The following is a 19,022-nucleotide window of genomic DNA, read 5'->3' on the forward strand; positions in this document are numbered from 1 at the left end:
AGCACACTCATAGACTGTTTGAGCTCGCCAAGGAGGGTCAAAAAACAGCAGCGCCTCACCTTGAGCTCTGTGGCACAGCATTGTGCTTTCTCATTAGCCTCCCGCAAGCCAATTCTCGTCACAGTGAGGGGCAAGGAGTACGCAGCCTCGAGGTTGTGAGTTTTGCTAGCTCGACGCCAGGTAAGAGCGCGTGGTACAGTGTGAATCACGAATGCTGCTCTGCTGCATGGGAAGTAAGCCGCCAACTACGCCAGATGCAACGCTTCTGGCATCCAACCTTGTCGGTCAAAAAGAGCCAGTGTGCCAAATTCGTGGTGATGGCCATTGGCAAGAAGACCACGGGTGTGAACAACGACGAATGTGAATGGCTCCCGCTCGGCTCTTTACCCCACATTGCTAACTTTGTGTCCACAGAGCCAGCGAAGCTTGGCGCGAGATTGACAAACGTTGTCACGTCGTGCTATCAAAGAAAGGACGGTCAAGCGACTCGTTGGCTGTGGCAAGCAGACGCGAGGAGGCAGCCGAACAAGAAAGAGAGGCCCGAGCCAAGTGATGAGGGCGAGCGGCAGAAAAGTGGTTGGTGGACTGCATGAATTTAGGTTGAGTCGAAGAGAAGCATAGCCGAAGCCGAGCAAAGCAAAGCAAAGCAAGGCAAAGCAAGGCAAAGCAAGGCAAAGCAAGCCAGGCTTGGAGCCCGAGAGAGGACAATCAAGGGTCCGCATGGCTGAGTTTCAAACCCCATTCGCCAGTGATATTCGTGCATGGGAGCCACGAATGCAAGCGTGATCCATTTCGTCCGAGTTGAAGAGGATCCTGTGTCCTGTGGAACGGTTCGGTCTGCAGAGCAGATGAAGGTGGGTGACCCTGCGTTCTCCCAAGTTGGCGTCGGTGATCAGGTTCAAGTCTGAGCAGAAACTCACGACTGTTGCGGACTGTGCTTGGCTGTTTCTGGCGGAGGCATGGTGAACAGTCAGAGTGATGTGCAAGCTGCAGCAACGCTAAAAAATCGTGAATGCATCCAACCCACTTCGGACTCTGTGACTTTGGTGACTGCTCTCGGCTAACGTTGCGTGTTAATAACGTGGATTTCGACCAGAATTCAATCGTGAATCACGAATCACGAATCACGAATCACGAATCTCTGAATCTGTGAATCTTTCGTTGCCGTAAATGGGCGAAGCAAAGAGCGGCTTTGGCACTCAGGACTTTGGGTCTTGTTTCTTTGAGCCTGATTTATGCAGACCCGAAAGCGCATGCATGTCCAGCCAAGCAGCAAAGCATCAAGAAGCCGGCAATCACGAATCCTGATTCGGTGAATCGTCGTGCTTCACGATTGATGCTGGTTGAACGGCATCTGACTCTCTCTTTCCACGGTACCGCTCGCGGATCGCCCTGGCAGAAATTGCACGTTACCCTGTACACGTTGGTCTCTCGGTCGCCATCTGCCTTCCGTCGGGTTTCGTCTTGTCTTTGTCGTCGACAAGGTCGTGCCGGCTTACCCTTCACCTCATCGTTCTTCCTCTGTCTGGTCCACCTCGCTCGCATCCTATCTCGTCGATCCTTTGTTATCGACTTTCTTTTTTTTTGGCCGTTGCAACTTTTCCCTAGCCAGTAGCACGGATTCTCGCAGCTGGGCGTGTCCATCTTGCTTGGCACCACGCGAACCGCATTCACCATTGCGCTACGAGAACGGCATCAGTAGCAACTCGCCCGTCTTTGTCCCTTTCGTTCTTGATCTGCCGTGGTGGAAAGTGCGAGCGAGCGACAAGGATTGCTTTCAACACCAGTGCAGCTTGGTTCGACGCCCATCTTGGATGCTGCAGTTGTAAACCGCGCTTACGGGGGCTCCCCAGCTCAGCAGCGTACGCCTAGAGGGCTGCAGTAGCTGGTGGACAGCAGCAGCGTCTGCTCATACCAGCATCACCAGCGCAAAGTTGCGAGCATCATGTCTTCCTTCAGCTCGGCCGCTGGCGATGGTGAAAGCAACCAAGGCAGTCGCAATGCTTCCCTGTCAGCCAGCTCGCAGGCATCGTCGACAGATGCTCGTAGAACATCGCGTCTTTCGAGTACGGCGGGCATCTTTGATCTCGACGACGATGGGAGCATAGACGGAGCTTCGATTGGGAGCGGTGGCGGTAGTCGCCGAGCCAGTAATGTGCATGCACATGCGCATGCGCGCGTTTCGTCGCTTGGTAGCACATCGAATCGAGGATCGGTGGCAGAGCGTGGCAGCCGCGAGCTGTTTGATGTACAGGAAGAGGACGCCAACCTATCGAGCGTGCCACCAGCGCCTCGGTCTGCATCAACTTCTGGTAGCAAAGGAGGAGCTCAAAGCCAACTAAGCGTCGACACTTTTGGTAAGTCCAACGCGACCATCTTTCGTGATTGCCACGCCCGCCAAGATGAGAGCAGGAAGCGAGTCTAGCTCTAGGCACTCACCACAGGCTGCTGCGACATGGAAAGCAAAAGAGGGTGCAATTCACAGATTGCTGCGCTTGGTTGGGTGCCTGCGCCACGGTACGCCGAACCTTTGTAAAGTCACAGATCACTGACCGAGTTTGATTGTTCTTTCCTCTTTCTTTCTTTCTTTCTTTCTTTCTTTCTTTCTTTCTTTCTTTCTTTCTGTCTCTCTCTCTCGCTCTCTCTCTCTGACCTTTGGCTTGGCCATGTCAACGATCGCTGCGACGACACGATGTTGCTCTCGCTCGTTGTCTTTTCTAAATGTTTCGCTTCTGCCGCTGGTTCTGGTTCTGATTTCGTGGTGGTTCCGACGTGGCTGTCAACCCACTTTCGACTCGACCACCGTCACGTTTTTCAATTTGCACGGTCGGCTGGTTCGACGCTCGCATGGCGGTCTGCGCTTTGATGCATTGACTTTTGCGTTTGCAATTGGCGGGGGTTTTGGCTTGTGACGTTGACTCGACGACAATCGCATTCGTATGGCGCCGCCTCGCCCGACGACGACGACCGACGACCGACGACCGACGATTGTTCGACGGCTTGCTACGTCGCGGGGTTGGCGGTTGATCGTTGGACCCTGACAATATCTCTTGGTTTGCTGCAACCGTGAACCCCTGACGCTGTCTTCTGCCAAATCGTGAATGGGTTGGTTCGTGTGCGTGGTGCAACTCGCGGTGCCCTCGCCACTTGGGCACATGCATCGCTTGACTCGCACGGCTATGTTGACCCGTGTAATTGGCGATGGTCCGCTTTCGGTCCCTGAATCGGGGCTTGGATTGGCAACTCCGCCAAATCACTTTGGCTGGCATGGCGCGGTTCACGATTTTGTTGATCGTTCCGCGTGCTGCGATCATGGCTCGACGCCGGTCATGCGTGTATGGTATGCTCTATGCTCTGCTTGGTGAAACTCGCTGTTGCGCCACTGCGCTCGCTTTGCCGGCCTTTGTCTCGTGTCGCACTTCCGACATTCTCATTCACGCCGTCTCACTCACTCGTTTTTCTCGATGGTGACCGCCGGCGACAACCATGACGAATTATGAACGATGCCGCTACACGGACCAACGCCGGGTCAATCTCGACCATGCGCGTGCCATTGACTACGCCGACACTACACACGTCTCTCGCATCTCATCTTGCAACGTGAATGTCGATCTGGCTCTGGCTCTGGCTGTCGCTGCGGCTGTGGCTGTGGCTCGCACTGCTGCGTGCGTAACCATGATGGGCGGCATCACCTCGGAATTCTTGTTTCAACGTTTTTGCCGACTTTTCGGACTGACGCGCGTGGCTGCTCTTGTCCATCCCGTGCCTCGTCGGCCTATTCCAACTCGACTTTGGCACTGCACCCGCTCTACCACTTACCACTCGTCACTGCTACTGTCACGACGTTTTGGTTTTGGCTCGGCATTTTTTACGTTTGGGCTGTTACAACGCACTGTGCTGTACTGTCCTGTTCGGTATTGTACTGTTGTACTGAACTGAACTGTATGGCTTGGTGCTTGCTACACGCTACGCCCTTCCGGTTGTCAACCCACCTCGCTTGCACAAATTCACGATTCGCCTTTTCAAACTTTCCCACACATCCATCCTGAATCACGAATCGTGAATTTACGAATTGGCGACCCTGTCAACGCACCCTCGCAACGCTTCTCTGGTCACCGCACTCCACCGCACTGCAATCCACTCGACTACACTGCGCCTCGACCCCGAACCGTACTCATACGATCGCGATCAACTCTTCTCTCGTAACCTCCAACAGTTTCAGCGACACAGTTCACCGATCCGTTCAGTCCAGCGAACCGCAACGCCAACAGGCTCAGTGCCGACAGCAGCGACTACAGTCGAAGAGGCGCCCCAACCTCGTCGTCTTTCCTCGGTGACGACGACGCCTGCGATCCAAAGTCTTCACCTTCTCCCTCCAACCTCAGTCAGTCGGCTTCCTCTTTGCTGAGTGTAGCCGCTCAATCCAGCTCTGAGCGCAGCAACAGCTTACATAGCATCATCGAGCCTCTACCTTTGTCGCCTTCCTTCTCCACGCTCTCAACCGCGGGCAAGCATCCACGCTCAGATCAACCGCCTTCCCCCACGCGTTCCTTGAAGCATTCGCGCCTCGCTTCATCATCTATCGCGCCTGTCTCCGTCAACGCTACCACACCATCACCCCCATCATTGTCCTCCCCTCCGTCGTCCATCGCCCGCTTCTCATCTGCATCGGCCTCCAGCTTGTCCCCCACCCATCCTCCACCCTCTCAACCTCAGAACTTCTCGCGATCCGCCTCTTCTCCTGCCGCCGCCGCCGCCGCCGCCCATGCCACCATCTCACCTCCACCAGCTTCGTCCTTGAGCACTCCTGCGCCACCCCCCGGCTTCTCTCTCAGTCCGCCCTCCGCCACGCTCAAAGCGCTCGTCCGTACCTCCTCCAAGAGAATGTCGTTCGACACCGCTCCTTCCTTTTCCAGTCCGCTCGCCTTTGCCTCTATCCTGCCCAACGACGACGATGCCAACGACGACGAAACGCTCAACGAAGACGCCCCACCGCTTGCATCCTCGCTTGCTTGGCCTCACGCCGACGCGCCCAATCGTTCCAACTCGGACCCCTTAGTGGCAATCAGCCAAACGCATGGCTCGACATTGTCATCGCAAGGCTCTCATACCAAATCTCTCTCGTCCACGTCGCCCCAATCATCCTCTTGTCGCACCACCCAGCCCGCATCCGACACGCTAGATAACGCTTCCAACCGCATCAGCTATGAACACCGCCCATCCGCGCATAAAGACACTCCGATCAGCGCTCTCTCGGCGGCCGACCTGGCTGGCGCTTCTCCTCTCGCACGCACTTCTCTGCGCATCGACCGCGAGCGATCCACTTCCAACCCCCTTCACAGAGCTGTCGCTGGTGCTTCCCGGCTGAATCGAACATCTTCCCGTCATTCCTCCTTCCAGGCCACCACTCCAATCGACGATGACGCTTCCTCCACCATCTCGGACGACATCGCTATCACTGGCTCCAGTTTGACGCGCAAATCTTCCGTCACCAGCTCCACCGGCTCCATGGGTCCACCCGCCATCCCTCGTCGCATCGGAGGGGGGGCTACAACCTCTCCTGCTCTTGACCCTCTTGATCGTCCCGTGTCTACCATCGCCATGGGCAAGCGCAAGGAAGACGCTTCGCTCGGCCTCGGCATGCCATCCAATCCATCTCCCCTCTCCTCCGCTTCCTCCTCATCCGCTCTGCCCACCTCCAGTTCCTTCCACTCGGCTTCACCTACCATCACTTGGGACGCGCGTGGCGCTCGTAGCAACTCGGGCGTCTTTGCTCCTTCCAGCTTTACTGGCTCGGCTAGCAACACACCCACCACCACAGGCGGAGGAAGCGCCATCCCTCATTCCGCGCGCCGCAGGCGCATGACCTCCTCGTCGCTTAGCTCGAGCGTTCATCGACGCGCCCGCTCTCTCGGCGGCGTTCTGCTCGGCGAAGGTGCCATCTCGCCCGTCGGAGGTCCAGATGGCGTTGATCCCAACTTGGTCGCCGCCATCGAGTCTGGCAGTCCAAGCATCCCACTGCCTGTTCCTATCCCACCCACTTCCGGCTCGCATCGTTCTAGCAGCGTCAGCTCATCCGGCACCCAAGCTGGCGCTCCTTCCTCGCTTTCGAGCTCCGGCGTCGGCTCTTCGCTTAGCGCCCGCGCATCCTCCCACCGCAGGCGCAACTCGCAAGTCATCGAGGACGATGACATACCTCGAACTGAGCCCGCCGCTTCCACTCCTTCTCCTAGTCACCATCGATCGCGAGTACGCAGCCAAACGCTCGGTGTTGCTCCTTCCACCGGCGCCTCCGTCTCCGCTCACGCAACCCCCCACGACACTCCATCCAGCTCGACAGGACCCAGTCCGTCCGCAAAAAGCGTCGTGTCCGCTGGTCTCGCCGATGCAATCCGCTTGCAACGCGTACCTACCGCAGTGCGCCTGGCCGGCGATCTCTTTGTGCCGCCTTCGCCCTCGCCTCGTACCATGCCCAAGAGCGCCTCCACTGCGACCATCGAATCGCCGCTCGGCAAATGGACAGCCTCAAGCACCAACACTCAGCAACACAGCCCACTGTCCAGCCAAGGTCACGGTCTAGGTCTTGGACTCACCTCGGACGCCGCTCCCTCTTCGACGCACAACGCCCGCCTCATCGTGCCGCAGACACCCAACGCCACCCGCAGCAACTCACCTCTGGCATACGAGTACTCGTCTGGCGCACAAGACTCGGCTATTTCCGGACGCACCTCGCCAGCCATGGACCGTCTCAAAACCGACAACATCGACATGCCTGGTCACGACAGCAGAGGTCAGCCCCTCTCGGTCTCGATCCCGATTGGTCGCAATTACGGTCCACCCGCCAGTCTGCCAACCTCGGCTATCCTCGGCTCACGCTCACCCACTCTTGTGCCGCCTCGGTCAGACCTTCTGGATGTGCCAATCAGCGCACCGCGCCACGCTGGTCTACCGGCGAGTACCAACGCCTATTCGCCTCTTCTCGCTCTCGGCTCGTCTTCGGCCCGGACCAGTCCCACCGTCGAGCGACGTCCCAAGCTCTCTACCACCCATTCCATGTCGCAGCGCATGTCATGGGGCGCGCAGGAGCTGTTTGATAGCTTGCAAGATTCAACTGATGGTGCCCACGAGCAACATGACAAGACCAAAGACAAGCTCGCACCCTGGATAGCGTCGACGCAGGATGCCTCCCTAAAGCCGTCTCTTGCGCCCCCTGCCGCACCACCGAGTCAAAGGAGGATGACACACGACAATCTCTCCAGCTCGATCGGCTCGAGCAATCTACTCGCCATCCCACCACCCTCTCGACGCGTCCATCGACCCAGTGATGCGGCGCTCTTCACTCCCAGTAGCATCTCACCAGCAGTTGCTCAACAGCCATTGGACGGTACTGACGAGTACGCTCGCATCATTGTTCAGAGTCGCAATGCCAAGATGCAAAAATGGCGAGCGCAGAATCCGTCGCGTTTGGCGCCACAGCACCTTGGCCGTCGCAACCACTCCGCTGCCTCGGATACGCCATGGTCTTCGCGCGATCGAGTCGAGCACAATTTGCCTGAAACCGCGTCGACTTCCGGACAGACGATCCTCGCTCGCAGAGGCACGACGATCGGCCTACAGCGAGACTCCAGCATACTGGGCGCGCCCGTGCCAACACGTCGAGCATCCGCAGTCGACTCGAACGACAGCATCGAGTCACAATTGGATGAGGAAGAGGATGGCCAGCGAAGGCTTGAGTCTTCTGCTTTTGCCGAATTCGAGTGGGTCGACTGGCTAGACGAATACCGCAAGATGAAGGAAGCCAAGTTGCAATCCGAGCGTGAAGAGGCCGAGGCTCACCTAGCCGCCGGAGCAGCCACTGTAGAAGCTGAAAACGTTGCTGGTGCACTAACAGCCTTTGCCACAGAAGACCTTGATGCCACAAACTCAGAACGGGCGGCGGACCCGGTAGCTTCCACTCCTCCCAACAGCTGCGGCAGCGATGCTGTCGACAATGCACGCATCTCTGCTCTCCAAAAGCAGTCAGCTGACGGCCAGCGCTCAGTGTCAGACCCTCTCTCGCGTCAGAGGCTGCAGACAGCCGAGCCTGCCGACAAGGAGCAAGACACCATCGACGCAGAAGAGGTCGAGGCCTCTCTCGCAGCTCTCAGCCTCAGTGGCGACAATGACGTTTCCTCTCATCCCACCCGTGCGCCAAAGTCGGCGCAACTCGGTCTTGCTCGACGACCAGAAACCGCCTCTCGCCCGTCGAACCGACCAGGCATGAACCAGCAGCGCAGCTTCTCGCTGGCGAGCGCAGAGCTGTCTCGGCGTCGATTAGGCACGGGCTCAAATTTGGCATCCTCTCCGGGCCCTGTCAAGGCCGGTTCCTCGCCCGTCAAGCGGCTCGGCACCGACAAGACCAAGAACCTCTCGCTCTCGCCCATCACGAGTCGTGTGACACCCTCGGCACCCTATACAAGTGCAACAGGACCCGACTCGGCGCAAGCACAGGCGCACGCTGCGGGACGTGGACGGCGCAAGCATCTCGGTGGAAAGATCGAGGCATGGTGGAGCGCCGTCAAGTCAGGCTTCACCGCTCCGGCCGGCGAAGGCTGGGCTAAGCCGCCGACAATAGCTTCTCCACGACACAACGATGGCTCTTCCCGTACCGGCTCGGCAGCTGCACTCTCTCCATCCTTGTACCAAAGCCCTTCGGCCATCTCGGCTCGCTCGGCCGCGCTCAGCCAGAACCGCCGAGAAGGCTCTCGTCCTGCGCCCCTGGTCTCGTCGTCGATTGTGAATCCCACCATCTCGACGCCGTCTCCTACCCTTGTCACGCAGGTGCAGAGCGGCTTTGGCCGACACGTACGCTCTCAAACGAGCAACACGGCAATGAGCGGAACCGAGTCAATCCGAACGCTGCGTCCAAGCACGTCGGCGCATAATCTCGGCAAAGACAAGCAAGAGGGCAACAGAGAGCATCACATCGAGGGCCAAGAAGCAGGCAACCGCAGCAACCGCACGTCTGTGTCACCAGCAGCAAACGCCAGCTTTGTAACAGTGCAAGAGGATTCCACCAGCGTGGAGCCACCCATGTCCGCATCGTCGCAACAGAGCCAAGAGACGCATCTCACGACGAGCAGTAGTAGTGCAAGAGAGGGCGGAAAACGACGTCACCAGCCCAAACTATCGCTACAGCTGGAAAAGGGTCTCAGTACCTTTGACGCCGAGGAGTTTGACAAGATCGGCAAAGGAAAATCCAACCCGAGCTCGAAGCAGCCGAGTCCGACCAAGCCTCCTGTCTCTGCACGATCCGAAGACAGCGCCGGCAGCGCACAGGATGTGAGCAACTCGCTCGCCTCTCAACCTTCACAGCACGCAGCAATTTCGCCTCGCAAATCTTCGATACAGCTGTCGGAAGCTTGGCAATCCAGCCCACAGACCTCGCAAAAGCCTTTGCAGGACGACGCGGCCCACCCCAATGTCAATCTTGATTCCGAAGATGAGGGACGTGCTGTGGCCAGAGCAAAGGCTGCATCCAAGGCCATCACCATCAATTCCATCCGCCAGCACATTCGTCACCGTCTCCTCGCTTCGAAGGAGGGCTGTGATCGTGAGTTGCGTCGCATCGTTGGTGCTATCAACAATTACGTCGAGCTCGAGCTCGACCGACAGGAGGACCGTCACAGCATCGGGGGCGAAGATCGCGACGTGGAAGAGCTGGAAGAAGTGTTTGCTAACGAATCGGAAGATGCAGCCAACGAGGCTACGGAGCCCGAGGTCGTTGAAGAAAACCACGGCGCGCTACGGTCGAGATCTATCTCCATGTCTCGCGGCGCCAGCAATTCGTCTTCGTTCTCTGCTGGTGCTGCCGCCGCTGCAGCTGCCATCACTGGTGCTGGTACACATGTCCCACAACACGAAGAGCCTCACAACACTCCCGCGGCAGAAGCATCGCACGTGCGCGCTTCGTCGGGCTCGCTGTTCACCTCGCCCACTCTTGGTGGCCCGCGCGAAGCGGCAGCAGTGCGCTCGGCACGCGAGTACAAGCTACCTGCTCCACCGCCCGTCAACCTTGCAGCCGCCACCGCCACCTCTCCTCGCACCGTCAGCACTGTTTCAGCCAACCCCTCGAAGCCATCCAATCTCAATCCTCTCAGCCGCGCCCAGTCGCTAAGCCGTCCGGGTGCTCGTTCAGGATCCAACTCGCGCTCCACGTCGCGATCGCACTCGCCCATGCCTGGCGTGATAATGCCCTCGGGCGTCTCAGCTTCGTCCGGATCTCCTCGCCTGTCTCCATCGCGCAGAACGCGTGCGCTGCCCGCGGGAGAACCGGGTCCCCGGCCGTGGATGCAGCCATTGGAAGAGCTGGTGTCGGTTGCCATGGAGGTGCTGGATGTCTCGATCAATTCGCTGATCGTGCGCACTGGTTCGTGCTCCCAGCTCATCTCCCGCATCCAGAGCATCGGCCGCTTCTGGGATGAGCATCCTGAATGGGCCGGCCGCGGCTGGTTCATCCAGATCCTGCTCGCCGTAGCCGGACTCAGCCGTGTCGTGGAGTGGTGGGAAGCTGAGAAAGGTTTTTGGAATTTCAACGACGAGGAGGAACAGGACGCCGAGCCTATCCGCTTCATTCTGGGCGGACAGGGCGGCGATGCGCCGAGCGAGGCGGCCGAGCAGGAGTCTGGCAAATCATCTGGCCTCTGGGCGCCACCCTCGATGACCAGCAGTCCCACTCGAGCACGCGCCTTGTCCGTGGTACCTGTCGACGTGTCCAGCATCACCCGCGGCTCCACCGGCGGCACCAATTCGCCAGCTTCAGGTTTGACGAGGCGAGAACTGGAACCGCCTCACGAAGTCGTACGAAGAAGCGCATCGATCTCTAGAGATGCTGCTGAGACTGCCACTGACAAGCAGCAAGACAGCAGCGACACAGATGCAGACGGAGACATGACCATTGTCGATCGCGCTCGTCCCATTGCACAACGCACGCTCGGCACACGTCTTGACGACTTCGAGAGTGGAGCCATCATGCTAGACGCTTCCGATGCTGCGCAAGAAGCGCAGGTGGAGCAACCGGTGCATCATGTCGATGCAGCTCATGACGACGTCGAGCAAGCGTCGCAGCAGGTGGTTCAGAACTTCCAATCTGCTGGCATCAATGTGCTGATGGAGCTCAGCATGGACGATCAGCGTCTGCTCTACCTCAGTCCCGCCTGGAAGACGGTGCTTGGCTCGGATCCTGCCGAGCTTTACGATACGCCGATCGAAAACTTGCTTGCACCTGGCGATGGAGACGTCTTCGCCGAAGCCTCCAGACAGCTCGAGGCCAACCAGTCGCACACGGTTGAAGCTGTCTTTCGACTCCGTGTGGAAAAGACGCTTGCCAGCTCATCGGCCTCGTCGGCCTCATCCTCAGACAGTCAGGGCGACGTCAGCGATGCCGTCTATTACCAGGAGATGGAGGGCAAGGGTATGCTCATGATCGACCGACAGAGCGGCACCCCTTCGCATTCGATGTGGGTCTTCAAGGCGACAGGACCGCCTGAACGTGAAGATCAGTTGCCTGGCGCTGGACGAGCAGTCGGAGCAGTGCTGGACGAACCTGCTGCGACGTTGGCCCACGTAGCCTCGATCTCAGTCGAGCCGGTGCTGTGTCGCATTTGCGAACGCGACATTCCGGCCTGGTTCTTTGAGAAGCACAGCGAGATTTGCAACGAGACTCATCGACTGGACATGGAGATCGGCGAATGCAACGAAAGTCTTCGCGAGCTGCGCAGAGCCATCCAAGATTTGCACAACCGCCTCGAGAACTTCACTGGCCAGAGCGCCGAGCCGCCACTCGAATACCGTGGTGTTGCCATCACCACGCCTCCAGCCTCGAACCAGCCGCCTTCGGCACTCGAAGGCCTCAATCGCTCCATCGCTCAACGTCAACCCGCACCAGCATTCGTACGCAAGCAGCACATGCGCGCCCTCGACGCCGCCATCGAGGTGTTGCAAACGGCGTGCGATATTTCGACGCCGGCAATCAAGGACGAGTACGCCAATGAGCCTATTGAGAAGCAGCGCCTCCTCTCGCCTACATCCGAGAACAAGGTGGTTGCAGTTCAGCAATGGCGATGTCCCGTGCTGGACGACACTGCCTTGGACCTGCTGATGGCAGACGTCGAAAGTGCCATGCGAAGCAAGCTCAGCGCCGTGAACCGCATGCTCAACACGATTGTCTACGTCGAGACTGTACGACAAGAGTGGGAGGAGCGGGTCGAGGCTGCGCTTTCCGCTCTCTCGGAAGCCGATGAGGGATCGGGCAGCTCACGTGGCTCATCTGTGTCCGATTCCCGTTCCAATTCCGTATCCGGCTGCGAAGAAGAGGCAGACTTGGAGGATGAGCAAGAAGGAGAGCTAAGCCCGGGGCTCGCAGAAACGTCGGAAGGCTCCGCACAAGTTGCAACGAGCCAGGGCAATCTTCCACAAACAGGTACGCCGTCAATCGCCGCAAGTGCCATTGCGATGCAGCGAGGATCCAGCTCGTCCATAGGCTTGTCAGCCGAGGGCATTGCTACCTCGTCGTCGTTGGGTCTGTCATCGCATCATGTGTCCCGTACATCAGAGTCTCTGGTCCACCCAAGGCTCGCGCACAGCCGTCTTGCTTCCACCCTGTCGGCCAGCGCCGCCGATGACCAGGCTCAGCTGGGGCAAGGTTCCGGAGATATTGAGGAAGATGGCTTGCTCTCCGGATCAATGCTTCTAGAGCAAGATGACCGAGATCCGCCAGCTCCTCCTTCCGCATTGTTCTCAGCTATGAATATCGCAGCACCCGACGAGGACGATATTCCCGCTCTCGATGACAGGATGGGCGGCTCGTCGCATCTAGCACCCATTCCCATCCCTCGGGGCAGCGCAAGTCTGGCACCACCTCGTGCGTCGACCGAGCTGCTCGCACCTCGATCCGTTGCCAACGCCGTTCCGCTTTCCCTTTCGGCCGTCGGTCCTTCGCAGCGACGTTCCGCCAGCCGATCGCGTCGATCGTCGCACCTTCCTCCTGTCGCCGATGGCTTCGGAGGCACACCACCGCTCTCGCCGCATTTGTATGGCGAATCGCTGGGCATCTCGCATCGACACCATCGCAAGTTTAGCGTATCGCACAAGAGTCCCATGGTCGGGTCCATGCCGCTTTCGCCGAGGCTCCCACCTGCAGCACCCTCGTCGCGACCGACAGCATCGTCGATCAAGGACTTTGACATTCTCAAGCCCATTAGCAAAGGCGCTTTTGGCAGCGTCTTTCTCGCCAAGAAGCGTACGACGGGCGACTACTATGCGATCAAGGTGCTGAAAAAGTCAGACATGATTGCCAAGAACCAGATCACCAATGTCAAGGCGGAGCGCATGATCCTCATGACGCAGAACCAGTCACCGTTTGTGGTGAAGCTCTTCTTTACATTCCAGAGCGCCGAGTTCCTTTACCTTGTCATGGAGTACCTTCCAGGTGGAGACTGTGCTTCGCTCTGCAAGGTGCTCGGAGGCTTGTCGGAAGAGTGGGCGCGTCAGTACATTGCCGAAGTGGTGATAGGACTGCAGCATCTGCATTCGAAAGGCGTGGTCCATCGAGACCTTAAGCCCGACAATCTGCTTATCGATCAAAAGGGACATCTGAAGCTTACGGACTTTGGTCTCTCCAAGATTGGTTTGCTCGGCCGTCAGACACGTCAGGCGGTGGCAGCGGCTGCTTCGTCTTCCGCCGCTGGTAGTTTCGCAGCGCAGGCCTCACGCTGGAACTCGAACAGCGAATCGCTGCCGAGCTCGGCGGCTTCGTTTGCATCCGAAGCGCGGCATCCAGCCTTGTCTACGCCTGCAGCCACCACTGCTGGTGACACGGCCGCTTCCTTCTCACCCACAACGCCCGGTCTTGGCGGGATGATGCGTAACCAGTCGTTCTTTGCTGCTCCGCAGCGCGGCCGCATCGTCAGTTCATCCACCGATGCTAGCGACTCGGGAGAGTCGGACTCTCATCGAGGTGTTCCGAAGCCTCTTCCTTCAGCACGGATCGACAGCCCAGGCAACCTGTTTGGTGGTCATCCGTTGCTAAGCGACAATCTGGGGCGCTCATCAGGCGAAGGAGGACAGGGGGTACCCAAGCGGTTTGTTGGGACACCTGACTATCTGGCACCTGAGAGCATCCTCGGCATCGGCATGGATGACTTTGCGGTGGATTGGTGGGCACTGGGTGTGATACTGTACGAGTTTTTGTACGGCGTGCCACCGTTCCATGCCGAGACGCCTGAAAAGGTGTTTGACAACATTTTGTCGCGACGCATCGATTGGGAGGAGGATTCGGTTGAGGTGTCGCCTGAAGCGCGCGACCTGATGGAGCGGCTGATGTGCACGGATCCCAAGCGGCGTCTAGGTTCAGGCGGCCCGGAAGAGATCAAGAATCACGCCTTCTTCAAAGGGCTTGACTGGGACAATGTCACTGCAGAGCCGGGACCTTTTGTGCCGCAGGTCAACGATCCTGAATCGACTGACTACTTTGATCTACGTGGAGCCAGCCATCAAGACTTTGACGACGAACCGGTTCACAGCACACGCGAGTTTGCACGCGCCATCGAAGGCAACAAGTTTGTGCAGACAGGAGTTGCACCGTCGCGAATGCGATCGCGGCTGGAAAAGGCATTCGGATCGCAAAGCTTGACGCAGAACGAGGACTTTGGCAATTTCAGCTACAAGAACTTACCTGTGCTCAAGCAGGCCAACGACGAGGTGATTCGCAAGATGAGGGAGGAGCAGATGCCGGCGTTGGCCAAGGCGCTGGAGCAGTCGGCCATCTACACGCGCCATCGCAGCTTTTCGGCCAAAGGCCGGCCAGCACAACGAGTGCATTCACAGACGCTGGCGCTTGGTGGACCTCCGTCGCCTGCACAGAGCGCATCGTCGCAGGGATCGACGCCGTCGCGCTCGACGGCGCCCACCTCGCCGGCAGCACAGCTGGTCAGCTCGGCGCATCGTCGTCGGCCATCAGAGGTGCCTTTGTCGTCGATGGCTAGTTTGTCGGTCGCGACGCCGGATGGCGACGCCGCAGCAGCCAACGGCGGGCGAGGGTTGGCTTCTCCGTCGGCTGCGATGCCCATCGGGATGGTTGACCGTCGCCGACAGCAGCTGGTGGAAGCTGCCGGTGGAGAACGGCGCAACTCGATGCCCTCGCGGCTGCGCACGAAATCGGCCAGTCTTGCCGATCGTCCTCCGCTTCCGACCAACTGGCAGCAGTCGGCGCAACAAGCACAACAGGAAGCTTTGAAGAAGGCGTCTCGCTCTACGATGAATGCTGGTGTGGGTGGAGCGACGGGAGCGAGCACAGGAGCGAGCACGGGAGCGAGCACGGGCGCGTCGAGCTCACCGACCAACGCGTTTGCGCCGCCTAATGCTTGTGGAGGTGGTGCGACTAGCAGCTCGGACGAAATTGCGTGCCTGATCGCCGAGGACAATCCGATTGCGCTGCGGATGCTCGAGACGATGCTGGTCAAGCTGGGATGCCGATGCACGGCGGTACGCGACGGTGCTGAAGCGGTGCGACTGGCGATGGGCGATCACAAGTTTGCGGTCATGTTTATCGATGTGACGCTGCCGATCGTTGGAGGAGAGGATGTGACACGCATGGTCAAGTCGACGCGCAACGTCAACTCGACGACACCGATCGTTGCTCTGGCTTCGTTTGACCGTGGCGAGCCGATCGACGCTGCGGGATCGCTGTTTGATGCGGTGTTGGCCAAGCCGTTGGAAAAGATGGATGTGTGCGCGATCCTGTCTCAGCTCGGGTTCACACCGACGCAGGTGAGCGTCAACGTCGAGTTGTCTGCGGTGACTGCGGCTCAGCCAACGGTGGAAGGCTCAGGCATGTCGTCTGGATCGGCTTCTGGTACGACGAGCACGGCAGCCGAGTCACGAGCGCTGTCGAGAAAGTCGACGCTGGCACGCAAGATGCCGTTGCAGTCGAAGAGTGGTGGAGCGAGTATCGCTCGAGCCAGCACACCGCCGCTGGGAACGGGAGGAGCAGCGCTGAGCATCACGGGCTCGCCTCATCATACGCCATACTCGTCGTCGCCTCTGGGCAGTTTGGTGCTGACATCACGCGAATGTGAAGCGCCTCAGCAGCAGGTCATGATGAGCAGCGGTTTGGCGGCACCTCATTCACGTACACATTCGCAGCAGCAGCAGCAGCAGCAGCAGCAACAACAAGAACGAAATAGCGAGCAGCGCGATCAGGAGACGGCAGAGACGCTTAGCAAGGTTGCCGAGAGGCTATCGCTGTCATAGTCGAGGTGTTTTGTTATGATTTGATTTCGGGGGTTTTTGTTTCATGTTTGCATTTGCAATGTTTTCGCATAAGATATGGTCATTCAGCATCTGGGTTTGACAGGACGGTGTGAAGCGAGCGTGATGGGCAAGTCGATCAGCAGATTCAATCAGCGATGTCGAGATTGCCACGTTTGATGGGGGAGGTCAAGCGTGCGATCTGGGAGACGACATGTCAAGTGTGACGTGTGTAGCTGAGATTAGTGTGGGATCAGGGTGGAGATTGAACTTGGCTTGTAATACAAATCACGAATCGTGAATGGACGTGTGGGGTTTTGGAAGACGAAGCAGACATCGGACCTACACTCACGGCTCACGACTTGGGCGAAAAAGCCAAACTCGCTTCAATCGTGAATAACTTAGTAAACAAGACTGTGTGCTCGCATGTGCGTCGTGCCGCGCAGTGAGAGCGTACATTCACGACTGATGATTTTGGTTTCACTTGACTTACTTTTTGTTTTGGCCGTTTGGCAATTCGGCTCGCCTTTCCACCGGCGCCTCAACGTGGCGCATGATGATATTAATAATCACGAATGACGCGAGCGTAGGTGCCATCAACCCAAAATAAGTGAAGTCAACTCAAACTTGGCCACTGTGCGCGCGTTGCCGAGCGGACTTGCTCTTGGCACAGCCATCACCATCGTGAAGCGTAAACCGAGAATCGAGAGCTAAGCGTGAAGAGCTTCAACGCTGCCACAACGCACGACTCTTCCAAGTTCGAATACTAACTTCAATTGAATAATACCGTTTTGGGCCTATTTTCTTTCACAGGCGGACGCAGCGCGAGTCAGGTATTGTGATCTAACTACGGCTCAGGCACAGGTCTCGGCTCTGTGTCGGAAATCGCCAATAAGGTGGTTTTCTTTTCCGTTGATCTTGTTGCGCTGCATTTTGGATTTTGGATTTTGGATTTTGGATTTTCGATTTTGGAAATTGGAAATTCGAAATTCGAAATTCGAAATTGGAATTGGAATTGGAATTGGAATTGGAATTGGAATTGGAATTGGAATTGGAATCTGGAATTTGGAATTTGGAATCTGGAACTTGTGTGGGTGTGCTGTGCTCTTTCTTGGTGTTGTGCTTCGACCTGGAATCCAAGCACGAACATGAAGCAAGAATCACGAATGGTGAATGGTACAGTCGTGTATCACGAAGGAGAAGTGTGAGTCGTGAGTCCTGAGTCGTGAGTGCAAGATGGATTCACGAAATTACGATTGGTTTGGGTGGGGTGGGTGTGTGTGTGTGTGTGTGTGCACGCACAATCGTGAACGGTGAATCGTGAGTTGCACACCCATACTCACAACTCTGTGACTGCACGCCGCATAGTTGCGTGAAACAGTTGACTGTGTGTGTGTTGCGCCTTGCCTTGGCCTCTCTTTCATTCACGATTATTAGCACAAGGTGTAACTTGTACTCGTGACTTGCAACTCAGACACAAGCCGGTGCCACAGGTCCCTGTTGATATACATCACCAGCTTCGCTCGGTCGATTCGACCTTTCTTCTCGTTGTCACGCTCCACCTCTGTCATCACGCTTCTGCGTCTCATCTGTCCTTTGCCGCTGCCTTGATCCTCTTGCTCTTGGCATTACACCCCGATTCGACCCAACCCCCAGCCTGGACTCCATTCATCCCCCTTTCATCAAGCATCCATCTCACACGCCTAGATGCGGAAAGCATAAGCCTTTGCCATCGCATTCAGCCAAACCAGCACAGCACACAGCAACCTACGGCCATCTCTTTGGCGCGACCACGGACGTGGCTTGGTCGATCCAGCTCTATTGCAGCTTGTCCCACATTGGTCCGACCCGCTCTTCTGTTACCCACTTGCGCTCATGTCGTTGGACCGTTGAACGATCCATCTTTCCAACCGCCTTTTCCTTGAGATCCCCCAATCGAGCTCTCGCGATTCTCTGCTCGTTATCTCCCACGCTTTCTCCGGCCACACCTTGGCTTGACGCACACATAGATCCACGATGGCATCGTTACTATCGAGGCGTGCCTCGCATATCCTACTCGTCCTCCTCGGCCTCTTTCTAGCAGGTACCATTGTCGTCCTCACCACCGCCAATGCCTACTTTTCCATCGACACCTCGGCCTACATTTTGCCCCAAGAACTGGGCACCTGGGAGCAGATCCAATCCGGCGCTTCTCCAGATGGTCCAGATGGCCGCGACGCTCGCATTCCATGGCTCAACAAACTCACCTATCACAATTCCAGCGCGAACCCCATCGCTTCCCATTCAGCTTCCGTGCTTGATGCCAACGAGCTGGTGGCTAGACCCCAGCCGTGGCGCGACAACACGCCCAAGCAGTGGGACCCCAGCAATCCAAAGGAAAAGATCCCACGCATCATTCATCAAACTTGGAAGGACGACCATCTTCCACCGAGGTGGCAGGCCATCCACGACGAGTGTGCCGCCATGCATCCCGACTACGAATACATGCTCTGGACGGATGCCGACTCGCGCAAGTTTATCGACGAGCACTACCATTGGTTCATCAACGTCTTTGACGCTTATCCGTACCCGATCCAGCGCGCCGATGCGATCCGCTACTTTGTGCTCCACCACTACGGCGGTATCTACATGGATCTCGACATTGGCTGTCTTCGCCGTTTCGACCCGCTGTTGCGATTCGAGGTCATCTTGCCCAAAACCCATCCCGTCGCGTCTCGAACGACGTGATGCTCTCC

General features: G+C 57.8%; 2 protein-coding genes across 2 annotated transcripts in view; both read left to right on the forward strand.

Annotated features, from left to right (window-relative positions):
- Positions 1–1,945: 1,945 nt before the first annotated feature.
- On the forward strand, positions 1,946–16,290 carry UMAG_11677 (uncharacterized protein; the record flags this gene model as incomplete). Its single annotated transcript, XM_011389770.1, has 2 exons — positions 1,946–2,357; positions 4,217–16,290. 2 exons carry the CDS (start codon positions 1,946–1,948, stop codon positions 16,288–16,290), a joined length of 12,486 nt encoding a protein of 4,161 aa, XP_011388072.1.
- Positions 16,291–18,303: 2,013 nt separating this feature from the next.
- Positions 18,304–19,022, forward strand: part of UMAG_15072 (uncharacterized protein) — a gene marked incomplete at both ends in the record, with an annotated part of 2,079 nt that continues 1,360 nt past the window's right edge. The window contains one exon of the mRNA XM_011389843.1: positions 18,304–18,996. Within this exon, the coding sequence (XP_011388145.1) occupies positions 18,304–18,996 (693 nt within the window). The remainder of the gene's footprint in view (positions 18,997–19,022) is intronic.

Source organism: Mycosarcoma maydis, chromosome 3 (genome assembly GCF_000328475.2).
Source record: "Mycosarcoma maydis chromosome 3, whole genome shotgun sequence".
NCBI lineage: Eukaryota > Fungi > Basidiomycota > Ustilaginomycetes > Ustilaginales > Mycosarcoma > Mycosarcoma maydis.